This window comes from Pinus tabuliformis, chromosome X (genome assembly GCF_031772625.1).
Source record: "Pinus tabuliformis cultivar Carrire ecotype Pingquan chromosome X, CPIR1, whole genome shotgun sequence".
Taxonomy (NCBI): Eukaryota; Viridiplantae; Streptophyta; class Pinopsida; order Pinales; family Pinaceae; genus Pinus; species Pinus tabuliformis.
In genome coordinates this window covers 571592023-571606362 of record NC_142308.1, presented here as the reverse complement: position 1 = coordinate 571606362, position 14340 = coordinate 571592023, and the positions used below count along the sequence as shown (strand labels likewise).

The following is a 14340-nucleotide window of genomic DNA, read 5'->3' as shown; positions in this document are numbered from 1 at the left end:
ACAATCAAAATAATACATACAATATATCAAGATTTTTAACCATGAATACTCACCCAACTTTACCATGGGTATTATTAACCATACTATACCTTGGGCCAATGCCATGGCTCATCAATACCACATGCCTAAAAATCATCTCTCATTTTGACAATCAAACTATTTTATAAATAATTTTTTTAATTTATTTTTATTAAATTTTTGGGTTATTAATTAAAACATTTTGACTCAATAAAATTACATAGAAAAAAAAATGAACTAAAAAAATAAAAATAATAATTAAACCAGCCTAGATCCATCTTCACTCTAGATCTATTAAGCTTTTAGAGGGATCAAATCTATTGAGGTGCAAACTTTTCTTCAAGTTTTTCACTTTGCATCTCGGGAGATTTAATCCCTCTGAGCACTTGATAAATCGTGAGTTAAGATGGATGTTGGGTTATGTTCACTTTTGGGCTTAATGAAATTTTAGATTTGGTTTTGTAAGTTTAATCTATTTAAATTAAATATGTATGAGTAATTAGATTATTTATAATATTACTTTATTTAGTCTAGAGGCTCATCATACAGCCCCGTGTGAGGGGATGTGTAATTTTGCCTGTCCCTACATGCCTCTTTAAAATAAAAATTATGTTCTAAATAGAAAAGTAATGACGGCTATAATTAAAAAAAAATGAAATGTTGTTTAGAAGTAAAAAATATGTGTGAATCAAATGTTTAAATCTTATACTTTTCCAAAATATTTAAAAAGAGATTTAAAAAAACTATTTGAAGATCTATGCTAACTAATTTATGTCGATATCAACTTTAGATTAACAAAAAAAAATGGTTAAAAATGTTGTTTAGAAGTAAAAAATATGTGTGAATCAAATGTTTAAATCTTATACTTTTCAAAAATATTTAAAAGGAGATTTAAAAAAACTATTTGAAGATCTATGCTAACTAATTTATGTCGATATCAACTTTAGATTAACAAAAAAAAATGGTTAAAAATTTTATTTGGTACTACATATACTTTACTTAGCATTCAAAAATACAACTTAAACAATGAAAAATAATATCTTGTATTTGTAACTCTAAAAAATTTTGCATGTGAAGAAATTTAATCTCTATCCACTCATGTTAGATCCATACTTAAGATGGATCTATGCTGGTTTTATTAAAAATATATATATTTATATGCAATAATTTAATAAAGTTGACTTGGAGATAATGCTTACATGGAAAATTTAGAGTTGGTTTGGGATTATGTTTATCTCAACTTCCTTATTCATCTTTGGAATCTGTTGTATCTCAATTCAACTATATATTTGTATAATATTTGTGAATGAATAAAGTGTGAAAAAATAAATTTTGGGGCGTATACTGGTTTCTTTGTTGGTATCAAAGCCACTAGCTCTGTGGGTAGCTCCCTTAAGGGAGGGCCTAGGATATAATATGTTGTAGATGTAGATTGAATTGGTCTAGATGTGTGTGTGAAGAAGTTTGCGTCACTGTGTGTAAGAGTTTGCATAAAAATATGGTGAGTAAATCCACAACCTTTAGTTTGTTGCACGAAATGGAAGATGTAAAATTGTTTGATGCATTGAATTCTGAAGGAGAAGTTATTGTATGAGGGATTTTGAGTGCGTTGGTAAAGCCTTGAAAATCATCTTCCTAGATTTCTCTTGCGCCTCTCATACAACATTACTTGAAGGTTGGAGGAAGGAGCACGCGCGTTCATGGCAGCTAGGGTTCAGGTGTAACCTGCAATGACAGGCCTGCAGAGTCTGCAATAAAGTCTGCCAACTCTTACAGCAACAAGACAAACTACAACGGACAAAGGAGGGGAGCGAATCATGAGAAAACCTCAGGGGGGGGGCGCAGAGCCTCCCCCAAATGACAACGAACAGGCTCCAATGCAGGAGGAAGCCTACAAACAAACAGTCCACGAGGAAACAGAAGAAGGACAGGACTCTCAAGGAGATAAGGAAATAGTTAAGGAGGTGCCCAAAGCGACTTCCACCACATGCAAGCCAGTTGCAGCCTCGAGACCAAAGATCGAGCTACCCAGCTGTAGGATTAACACACAAATCCAATATATGAAGGATCATGCTCTGATAGGGAAGTTTATTGGCTTCTGGCCCATAGAAAAAGCACTGCAGGGATGGATTGCAGCCAAATGGAAGCCGAAAGGTCATATAACCCTGCAGCTAGGTCCTAAGGGATTCTTCACAGCGGTTTTCAACTGTCTAGAGGATAGAAATAGAATCATTGATGGAGGGTCGTATTTCTTCAATGCTGTTGGCCTGTATCTCAGAGATTGGGTTGAGAGATTCAACCCGGATAAAGAAGATCTCAGTTGGGCACCGGTCTGGATCCGCCTCTACTCCCTCCCTTTGGAGTACTGGGATGAGGCTTCGTTACAAGATATTGGCAACGGTCTTGGTGAGTTCATCAAGGTTGCAGAGGAGACCAAGCTCAGAAGATACACCTCATATGCACGTATATGTGTCTATATGCACCTCAACAATGCCCTGCCGGATGCGGTAAGTCTTTTTCATGACGATTTTGAATGGATCCAATCTATTGACTATGAATCTCAGAAAATCGGGATCTCATCACAAGACCTCTGCTAATAATCCCCCCAGACCGAGTACCAGGAACAGCTTCGAGTCCCTCGCTCAGCCAGATCTAGACAATCTTGATTCCCTTGCTCTCTCTAAGGAGCAACCCAAGTCAAAAGCTCACTCAGCCTCTACCAGCACAGAGATCCCTCAGAAATCAAAGCAAATCGTCGACCCTAGCTCTCCCTCTCCCAGTGATATTCCTGCCTAGCTCACTCAAAGTATGGAGGTGGATAATGAGCAAACCACTTTGAAGGATGCAAAGGGAAATACAGAAGAAAAAAATTAAACCCAGAATATGGAAGAGGAACCAGAAAGCATAGATATAGGAGACCTGGATATTCTAGGCTTGGAGAAAGCCTGTAAAACAAAAAGTTATGACAAGATTTCAAAAAGACAATTGGACAACCTGGAAATAATTTTGTCAAGAGCTCAGAGACAGCGAACCCTTGGAATACAGCCTGGAAGTCAATGGGATGGAAAGATCCTCAACAAAGATAATAAGAAGAGAGGAAGAAAAACAGATCTCCAACGAACCATTCGCATTGGGGAAATGCTAGTGGAATCGGGAAGATACTCCAAGCTCACGAAGTACTATACCACCCTCTCTAATATCTCCTCATGAAGCTCATTTCATGGAACATTAGAGGGCTTAACAGCCCTGGGAAGTACAGATCGATAAAAAGCATGATACAGCAAGAAAAACCAAGCATTTTCTTCATACAAGAAACCAAATGTAACTCAGCAACTCTGGAAAAAACCATGGCCAAAGCATGGCCAGGTTGTACTGCAATAGCAGTGGATGCATTAGGTGCATCAGGAGGCCTTGCAATCATCTGGAATGCACAGACAATCACGCTCTCCAACATGCACGCAAACAAGCACTTCATTCAGGCTTCGTTCCATATAACAGGAACAAATATCCATGGGCATTTGACAAATGTTTACTTTCCTCAGGAAGCTACTCAGAAGATAGACATCCTGAATAATCTATCAATAATCAACACTGAAAGGACCCACCCACTCTGGATCACAGGGGGAGACTTCAACATGATCACCAAATTGGAGGAAAAAAGGGGAGGAAGAAGTAGATTAGATAAAGAAAGCTGTCATCTAAAGGACTTCATCCAGAACAACTGGCTTATTGATCTACCCTTCAATAATGGAGTTTTTACATGGAACAATAAAAGAGTGGACCCTCATCAAATCGCCTCACGATTAGATCGATTCCTTCTCTCTGATAATGCAATCCATTTAGGCGGAGACCTCTCAGCTTCAATTTTGCCCCTCACAGGTTCTGATCATTGGCCAATCGCACTCCAATGGACTAGACCAGGCAACACTGCACGTCGGCCCTTTCGCTTTGAAGCCTTCTGGCTGTCACATCCAGATTTCAACAACTTCGTCAACACGATATGGAAAAGCTTCAAACCATTGGAGGGATCAAAAATGTTCCAATTTCAGCAGAAGCTAAAAAATCTCAAATTCCACATCAAACAATGGAACCAGTTTACTTTTGGGAATATTCACCAGGCACAAGCCACTCTAAATAAAGCAATGATAGAACTGCAACAGAAGATTATCATCGAAGGGCGAACAGAGTAGCTCTCGGAGCAGGAAACACACCTGCAATCTCAAATCTTGGAAAGAGACAAGCAAGAAGAAGTTCTTTGGAAGCAAAAATCACGGGTCAGGTGGCTGAAGGAAGGTGAAAAGAATACAAAGTTTTTTCATCGCTCTACGATTCAAAGGAGAATGATCAACACCATTACCCATATACAGAACAGCCAAGGAGAAAAAGTAGAGGACCACGCAGCTATAGAACAGGAGCTTCTGACATATTTCAAGCAGGTTCATCATGAGACTCAACCAGATCGGACGGAGGCCATTGCTAAAATAATCCAATCCATTCCTAAGATCATTACTGAGGAACATAATCAGATGCTCCTTAAGCCAATTACCTTACAGGAGGTGGAAAAGGCAGTCCAGCAGTTAAAAGAAGGAAAGGCGCCAGGTCCAGACGGGTTTACCTCTAACTTTTTTCACAATTTCTGGGATATGATCAAGGTGGAGGTCTGGCAAGTAGTGGAAGAATCCAGAGCCAATAGATGGATGCTTCCATCCATGAATGCCACTTTCATAACCCTTATTCCTAAAGAAGAGCAGTCTAGAACCCCTGATAAATTCAGGCCTATAGCGTTGTGCAACGTCATTTACAAAATAGTCTCCAAAGTCATAGCTTCAAGGCTTAAACCGTTACTCCCATTACTTATCTCCCCAGAGCAATCAGGGTATGTGGAGGGCAGGCAAATCACGGATGGCATTATCCTAACGCATGAGATCATCCACTCTTTGAAGCAGCATAAAAAAGCAGGTATGTTACTTAAGATAGATCTATCTAAAGCCTTTGATAGTCTAAGCTGGAGTTACATTCAAAAAATGCTAACTGCCTTTGGTTTTTCCCCACCTTGGGTTAGATGGGTTATGAGTCTCATTTCTTCCACCTTCCTCTCCATCCTTATCAATGGAATTCCTTCCTCCCCCTTTCATCCTTCAAGAGGTATTCGTCAAGGAGATCCCTTATCTCCCTTTCTGTTTGTCATCATGGTGGAAGGTTTGGGTAGATGTATCAAAGATGCACTTCACGCACAGCAACTACGAGGCCTCTCCTTCCCCAACTCCCCTCCCTTCACCCATCAGCAATTTGTGGATGATAACATGCTTTATGGGCATCCTTCAGTCCAAGAAGCTCGTAAGTTAAAATCTCTGTTAAATATTTTTTCAGCCGCCTCTGGAGCTTCCATAAACCTAGCCAAATCCCAAATTTTTTTCTTTCATACCCCTGCAGTTACCCAAGCCTCCATTGCTCGAATCATGGGTTTCCAAATAGCCACTCTTCCTTCCAACTACCTGGGGGCTCCCCTGACTGATGTGGCCCTGAAACACTCTTCTTGGAATCTGCTCCTTGGAAAATTAGAAGCACGTCTCTCTTCTTGGACCCACAGATCCCTCAACTTGCCTAGTCGCCTTGTCTTAATCAAATCAATGCTTCAATCTATGCCGCTGTATCTCTTCTCAACCCTGGCAATGCCCAAATGGGTTCTCAAAGATATAAAAAAGCTCCAACGATCCTTTCTATGGGGTAACTCAGGACAGAAATGCAAATGGGCTCTAGTTAAATGGGAAAAAGTATGTCTTCCAAAGCACTTAGGCGGGACTGGGCTTCGTGACCCTCAACATAGCAATGCTGTTATGGGAGCACGCATCTGGTGGAACTGGCTCACAACACCGTACACTCCCTGGGCCACTTTATGGACAGCCAAATATGCCAATAACAGACCTGTTGAGGAACTTATCTGACTCACTGATATCGGCCCGGGTTCACTAGTCTGGAATGCAGCAAAGCAACATAAAAATCTAATTCAGCAGCATAGCTTTTGGGAGGTCAGGGATAGCACTATTGCTAGATTCTGGGAAGATTCCTAGCAGCAACAACAGAGACTAAAAGACTTGATCAATCCCCACCAAATTCCCAATTGGGAAGCTCACAGGTTCGATAAGATCAATCAATATTGGAAGCCTACCTTATCGCATGGCTTCAGGCAATGGGTTAATCTTGATCACATCATTCGGAATGGCCTAGAGCCCGAACAGAAGATCCTGGAAATGAAACTCTCCAATAGAAAAATAAGATATTCAGAAAAGAAGGATGTACTCAGATGGGGATATAAGGACAGGGGAATGTTCACTACGCATGAAGCCTACAATATAATCATAAAAGAATCTGCTTTCAAAGATCCACTTTGGACAGCTATTTGGGCTCCCAACTTATGGCCGAAGGTATCCACTTTCCTCTGGCTGCTTTGTCAGAACAAAATCCTCACCTGGGATAATCTGCGGAAGAGAAACTTTCATGGACCTTCCATTTTCCCCAATTGCAATCAGGAAGAAGAAACTACCTTGCATCTCATGAACACATGCCCTCTAGCTTATCAGCTCTGGGAAAAAGTCAGTTTTTGATGCCAAAGGGAAAGTCGAATCAGGGAAGACATCCCCACCACTGTTCGCAACTGGGTAAGCAATCCTTATAAGAGCAAGGTTCTTAACTCCTTATGGAAGCTTATCCCCGGCCTTCTCATGTGGACTATATGGAAGGAGAGGAACAAACGTATCTTCAAGAATCAATCAACGCCTATGGAAATCATCTGGAATAATGTATGTCAAAACCTCAAGGAAACTCTTCTACTCCAAACTTGGCATGATGACGACCTTCCCTCACTGCCACAGGAAAAGACTATTTGGGACAACTGGAATCTACAATGGAATCAAGAAGTGAAGATCTCTGCTAAAACTGTAACAAAAAGTACAATAACAGACAAATGGATCCCTCCTCCTCAGAATATGTTCCAACTAAATTTCGACGGAGCCTCAAAAGGCAATCCAGGTAAAGTCGGGTTTGGAGGAATTTTCAGAGATCACAAAGGAGTCACCCTTCTAACATTTCTAGGCTCGAAAGGATGGGATTCTAATAACTCAGCAGAGCTTGAAGGGCTATGGCAAGGGCTCCTTTTGGCTCACTCACATGGCTTCTTCCCTCTCATCATTGAAGGTGACTCTCAAATTTTAATAAATATGATGAACAAAATGATGCAGGGGACTCCTTCAAACAAAATTGGCAATAGTTGGAGACTAGCCGAAAGACTGGAACTTGTTGAAGATTGGCTCAGAGCCCACAGAGCAGTTAATTTCAAACATATTCATCGGGAAGGCAATAAGGTGGCTGACCTTCTTGCTAACATAGGGGTGGAGAGTAATATTGCTCTGAACGCAAATGTGTTATCTTCTATTGCCACTGATGCACAGATGAAGGAATTCAGTGAAATAATTGAGAAAGAGAAAACTCAGGAAGCAGGAGGCCACCCGGATGCGGGTGACACGTTACGGAATTAATGCATTTACTGAAGGATGGCAGCGAGGGGACGGGCCACTTGTCCGATGGTGCCCCTCCCCATATCTCCCATAGGTGCCTTCAAGACTCTCTGCAGGCTGTATTCAATACAGGTCCGGATCGGAAAAAAGGTATTCATTGTTGGGTTATGGAGTTACCTCGTTTCATTCCTGCACCGTCTCCCCTGCTCTGCAGCATCTGTCCGCCTCAGGCCTATGAGCCCAGCCTTCGCACTGCAACTGGCCGTCGATGCTGGATTGTTTGTTGTGCGGATTTTGGTAATGGGTTTCATCACTCTCATTCGGCTCTCTGCATTCTAATCTCTGCCTAGCTCTACCCTATTTCACCTCACATTCCCTTTGCTGGTGCTCCCTCTGTCATTGTCCCTCCTATCACTGCTCCTGTAGTGTGCTCAGCCAGCGACATCAGCATGGATAGGCACCGAATGGGAATTCATAAGGGAGGTACCAGGGGAGGAAGTTCTCATCCTCCGATTGAGCACGCCACATCCTCTCCCTCCCCTGAACTACATCACCCTCCAATTCTTGGGGAGAGTACATATCCTAATACCAGACGTAGGCGAGGTCGGGCTCGTTCTTCCTGGGTTGCTCATGGGGACTTTGCTGTCCACTCAGATGATTTTCCTCTGCCCCTTCTACCCGCTCCCCACTCTGCCCAATTCAGGTTCTATAGCTCCCTGAACAGACCTGTCATTACTGCTACTATCTCCATCTTCTTCTCTTAAGAAAACACTCAAACTGTCTCTCAGGTTGACAATACCAACTTGTCGTAGGAGGTTGCTCCCAAATGTAGTAATTGCAGGGATACTGGTAAGAATGGCATGGATGATATCCTCTTCACCTCACATGGTTTGAACTTCGATGGCATTCAACATGGTGAAGGGAGAAGCTCTGCTGCCACGCACCCCTCTGGTGGTTCGAGTCATGAAGGGTATACCATGCAGGCTGCACCTGGCGATGGGGGTGAAACTCACGACGGCAGTGGCGGAGAGCCACACGGCAACGTTTCCAGGGACGTGACGGATGAGTTGGTTTTATCAGGAAATCTAGTGTCCACTCGGAGCTGCTAGTCCCACTAAGACTGGTAGTTATCTTAGAAACAAACAAACTAAAACTACTTTCGCTTTCCTTTATGAGAAGTAGATAAGAGGGGAACAAAGGACACCAACCTCAGTCTTGCACTTGGTTCCTTGCTTGGTTCCTCTCCCTTCTGACAGATCCTTGCCGCTTTTCCTTCATCTACCCAGCTTCAAAGAGCACCTGTGGAATCAAAGCAGCATAATACTATCGAAGAACAGAGATCTACAATCATAAACAATATAGGACCAGATATATATTGACCACACAAATGCATATATCATCAAACATACAAGAATGTGGAGGAAAACTTGAATAGCTTTATTAATATCAAGAATAGCAAAGAGGATTACAACCAATTGTTCTGACCCAGCGTCATCCTCCCAGCATGAAAGCCCTTCTTCACCTCATGAAAAGCTTAGATCACCCAACACTATGATATTCCACCAAGAAACCAATAGCACTTCCTTACAAGATACAAAATTCCAGCCTCCGGATCTCTGTGATGAGGGATCCATATATAGATGATTGCAGGGGGGTGAGTCAGCTTCTGGGATTTTGATTAGTGTCCTCTCTCTGATAGTTCTTGATTCCACTTGGCGATTGATGATCGCTTACTCATCCCTGGGAGAATTCAGAGAGGCAAGTGTCACAGGAGAAGTTTCTGGAAGATTCCATGATGATCCACCTTGCAAATTGTCTCTGCCATTTGTCTACTCGCCCATCCCACACTACAGAAGAGCTTTCCAATATGCATCGCACCCTTTACACTGAGCAGGTGAGATGCATTGCATCTTCTGCAATGGGCAGCCTGTATGGTCCAGCTTTGACCAGTTCTGAGCAGTTTTCTGTGGAGAACTTCTGGGAGATGATGTAATCAGCTGACCTTGTTCTTTTAGGGTGTGAAGCAACACTTTTAGGGACTTAGGAGCCCTTGGTTTATGGACATGTATGATTGGGGTTGCAGTGCCCAAAAATTTCTATAATAGTTGCCCCCTAAAGCATGAGGTCGTTAATCTTTTGATGTCGGGTGAAATGCTTTATCATGAGGATCCGAAGTTTTTTCGAGCTGGAAGGCGACCTGTAATAAGATACAATACAATACATTATCTTCATAATATTTTTCATGATCTAGCTGAGGCGGGCATTCCCATGCTCAGCTTTATAAATTCATTTTCATGTACATAAGACAGACAACCATCTGTGTGGCAGACTGATGATTCTGATAGAGCCATCATCCTTTGATTCAGATGATCATCTGTGCAGCAATGATGTACATTTGATGTCTTTATTTTCCTGAATATATCACAGCCCAGATGGATGAAACTAGATCCGGGGTCTTCAAACTCGTCCAATCTTCCCTCGGAGTACAAGGTGATCCATGTGAAAGATGTTCTGGAGTCAAACATGGAAAGACATCGCCTGATTACCAGCCAATGATGTAAGCTATTAACAGGTGCGAGAGGAATCACCGATAATGATGATGACCCTCAAGGTACTACAATACAATTCGCGTGGTGTGAAAAAAGGGACTTGGCGTCGAACACCACGCAAAATCTTTCGGTCAAAGGCCATTGATGTAAACCTGTTGCTGGAAGTGAGAAACTTGTCATTGATGCATGCAAGCTTCAAAGTCTTGAAAGGGTTGTTCCTAAGTCGACTTCTTGGATAATGAGCTGATGTCGAGAGGAAGCGACCCGTCGTAGGATGGCCTTAATGAATCCCACATCTACGACATGGAACAGAGTAAATGATTTTTGAGGTGAAAACGATCTGATGATACAGGGTTCAAGGTGGCGGTCATGAAAGAATGGAGCGTGAATGTATTGCAGCAGATGAGACACAGGTGAATTCTCTAAGCGACTTCTCTTGAACATACCGGTGACACTGACATGGATTGGTAGCGTTAACCCCAAATATGGATGGTGCGATGGACCAATGGTGATATGACCGGTGAACGGAATAACCCAACCCAACTCGGACGCGGAGTGAAAGTGTCATGTTCAAGAGCGACTTGCTACCAATAAAGTTTCTTCAAGTTTTCTTCCCAATTGTTCCCCAGTCATTGCTGACCAGTACCTCTTTATTTTTATCAAGCTTGAGGAGGATAACATATGCTTGTTCTATAATTTGCCCTTTGGGCAAACCCTTCACTATGTTTTAACGAGCCTAGCGAAAGTGAAACTCGTTCTTGTCTATATGGACAAGTTTGTCGCTATTGGTTTTAACGAGTTTAACGACAAAGATAATTCGGTCCTTTTCAATTTTAGAGAGTCTGAAAGGGACGTAAAGGAAACTCCAACAATCATTTTTCGTCATGTAATCCCTTAAGTCCGAAAAAGTATAAAATAATAAGAAAGGGATGAATTTTCGATAATTTTAACAAGCCGAACAAAACAAGCGCTCGATATTTTTGTGTAATAATCCCTCAGGTCCAAAAAGATTAAAATCTAGAGGAGGGATAGCACTCCCGGTAGCTTTAATGAGCTGGAGAGGCCAACTGCTCGGCAATATTTTCATATTTTACGAGTCAAATGAAAAGAGCTTAAAGGAGACTCGTCTTTTGAGGAACGAGTGATAATTTCAGGTAGCAACTAATTCCAGGTAAGGTTTGGAATTTTCCAATCACGACAGTGTCACAAGGATGGCTAACAGGATCACTCTTTGTAGCTATTCCTCAAAAAGGGGTAAACAATCAAATGGAGGTGAATGATCGGCTAGAACAGAGTGGAGGTGATGATGAGAACACGACCAGGGCTCAAAAGGTGATGATAATGCATTCACAATCGTTATTTACTGGAAATTGGTTCATTTTTTAATGAGCTTGAACTCTGGGGGAAACATTTGCTCATTGCTTAGGTTTAATTTTTAGCGAGCTTGAACTTCACATAAAAAATGCTCGTGCTAGTCGTATAATAAGGATGTCTCATCGATATGTTCAATTTTTAGGGAGCTTGCATCATTCGAAACTTTGCTCTGAATCCTTTCATTATGCAAGCTAGGAACAACCAATCCTACGGGTTTAAAGGGTTGAGAAACTACAAACTAAGAAAATAAATGGTCGCTCTTTACTTTCAGGCAAAAAGGTTTGCATGCCCCCAGGCATAGCGAAGTAGAGATTCCAGGTTACCATATGAAAGCTCTCGCATTTGCAAGATTGCTCCATCCACGTTGCAGACAAAACACTTCCTTAGCGATGTTTATCGAACTAGACAAAGGTGAGTGGCATGGTTGCCTCCACTCACATAGCTTTGACAAGGGAATCTTATTCCAATCTAATCCCATTTTCCTAAACGGATAGGTGTGTCAGACTAGTCATATATCCTTCGCGGAAACCTACCCTATACCCAAGGTTTTCCTGCCGAAACAGACCAGGGTGCATGCCCCCTAGGTTTCAGTCATGTATCCCGAATTACTTGTGTTCTTCAGGCGGACGGACTGGATATTGATGAGACATTCCTTGCGTGAAAAGACCATTTAGGGATGGAATTTGACTATTAGCTATGTGTGAGCTGGGGAACGAAAGCTGGTCTACGAGTTGGACCACTCGGCCTTCATGCGGAAAACACATTACTCTAAAGAGTGAGGAGACAATGGCTCCCATGCTATAAATATAGTCACGCCCAAGGAGTAGATTATAATCTAGAGGTCCTTGGACTACCATTACGTTCATATAAACGGTTTTCCTTCTCAACGTTATAGGTACATTGGGAAGGATCCCTAATGGTCAACTGGTTCCTTTGTCGAAGCCTGTCAGATTTCTCATCTCAGGCAGAAGCGATGGCGAACCAAGCGCTTTCCAAGTAGTTGAGGAAAGGATACTCACAGAAGCCCCTTCATCTATGATGGTACCGACCATGACCATTTTGTAAGCTTGTACAATGATTCGGAATGGTACACTAGCCGGTAAATGGGGTCTGCCTAGTAGATTCCAATCGAAGGAAATGACTAGGTTGCTTGGAGGTGGGACCGAATAGACGGCTGGATATGACTCTGACGAACTTCCTTCCTGCGGTAAAGGAACGGGTAGATTTCCCCCATGTTCATCGGAGTCTGTGTTTACGAAAAGAATTTGAACGGTGTCGTTCTCATTCTCTTCGGTGATTGTATCATCTAAAGATGGACCTTCCGAAGACAAGACCGGGTCGACTGCCGCCTCAACCTTTTGACTTTCATTTGGTATGGATTTAGCGGGTTTATCTTCAATGACAGATGCTTCGACCAACCACAATGGCATGTTGGTCATATTTTCAACTAGTGATGGACTCGGCAAGAGTTTCTTGTATCCAAGAGGAAGTCGTAGCGGTGAAGTAGGACGGTTATCCAAGACTCTTTTAGCTTCATCTAGGAAGGGACAACGGTGGACAATGTGATCGCCTTCACATAGTTTACAAGGAAATTTACATTTCCTTTTCTGTCCAAATGCTTCGCTTTCACTAGTTGATGGTGTGCTTTCAACATGATCTTCAGAGGTTGATGAAACCGGATTGTACAAACGAGGAGACCAGTCCCTTAAGATCTGAGGGATGCAAGGACAATCTCGATGATAGTGGTCTCCTTTGCAAATGACACATGGAGATTTAGGCTTGGACGGTGCAGTGTGTGGATTTTCACTAGATGATGCCCGGTTACCTCTTTTCACCTTTGGCTCCTTCTTCTTCTTCTCTTTCTTCTCCTTCCCCTTCTTCTCCTTCTTAGTTACTTGATTTTTGGCTTTACCAGCTTCATCAAGCGAAGAGGAAGGAGGAGAGGGAGAATCGGATGAAGTAGAAGGTTGGGGGGTAGCTTTAGTATCATCTAGTTGCTGACTTGATTGTTCAGGAATCACGGTGTTCTGAATGATGGAGGTCGAGAAGAGCCATATTGGCAAGCCAATCGTCAATCCTGGAAGCGACAATGTGGCCATATGAGGTGCACCAACATCTCCCTAAGAGGAGAAAGGACTAGGATTTCCTCCAAGGGGAAATCCTTGGTTGGTGGACTCCATTTTCCTCAACCTAAGACCAATGCGGGAATGGTGACATTATTTCGATTAAAATAAATTTTAGACGCTTTGACACAACTTGTTTTTTCAATTTTTAAGAGTCAAGAAAAAACAAAGATGACTTTAGTCGCCTTCGATTTTTAATGAGCCTGAAGTGACAAGTGCTCAGATGGACCTTTTCCTTTAAGGAGTCTGAAAAGGAATGAAAGAGACTACTCTGGAAATCTGGACAGAGGGATTACCAAACGAATCGCAAAACTGCAGAATATTTTTTACGGTACGGCAGTCAATCTTCCCAAATGCTGTGTTCAGTGCATTGTGATCGATAGGGCGGCAGACACGGCTTCCTATGGATAAAGGATATAGCCTATTGTGGTCTCCCAATATATACTCGACGATACATGGGAGCACAAGTCCGTACTGGCACTTGTCGTCTCAAAGAGGAGGAATCACCCAACCAACAATGAAAGCGATAGTTACTAGGCTTTACGACGCCGGAATACGTCTCTAGCCTAGACTTCTAGATGTTGTGCGTTAGGTTCCAAAGCATTTTTATGTTCATTGAATTTATTTTACAGTTGATCTTTCTTAAGAAATTTTCCTTTTAGGTTCACCGCGTGATGTAGATATACAATTCCTAAAATGCAATCTAAGATGATAAACAATCGTTTAATCTTCTTTTTGCAATGAAAATCCTAGCTACTAAAG

General features: G+C 42.1%; 1 protein-coding gene across 1 annotated transcript; it reads left to right on the top strand.

Moving 5' to 3' along the window:
- The first annotated feature begins 3365 nt into the window (after positions 1-3365).
- On the top strand, positions 3366-4208 carry LOC149141303 (uncharacterized). The gene has a single exon (XM_089451208.1). The coding sequence runs from the start codon at positions 3366-3368 to the stop codon at positions 4206-4208; it is 843 nt and encodes a 280-aa protein (XP_089307334.1).
- The last annotated feature ends 10132 nt before the right edge of the window (positions 4209-14340 follow it).

Coding starts and splice junctions, on each gene's coding strand:
- LOC149141303 (XM_089451208.1), top strand. CDS start 3,366: ATGGCCAAAGCATGGCCAGGTTGTACTGCAATAGCAGTGGATGCATTA.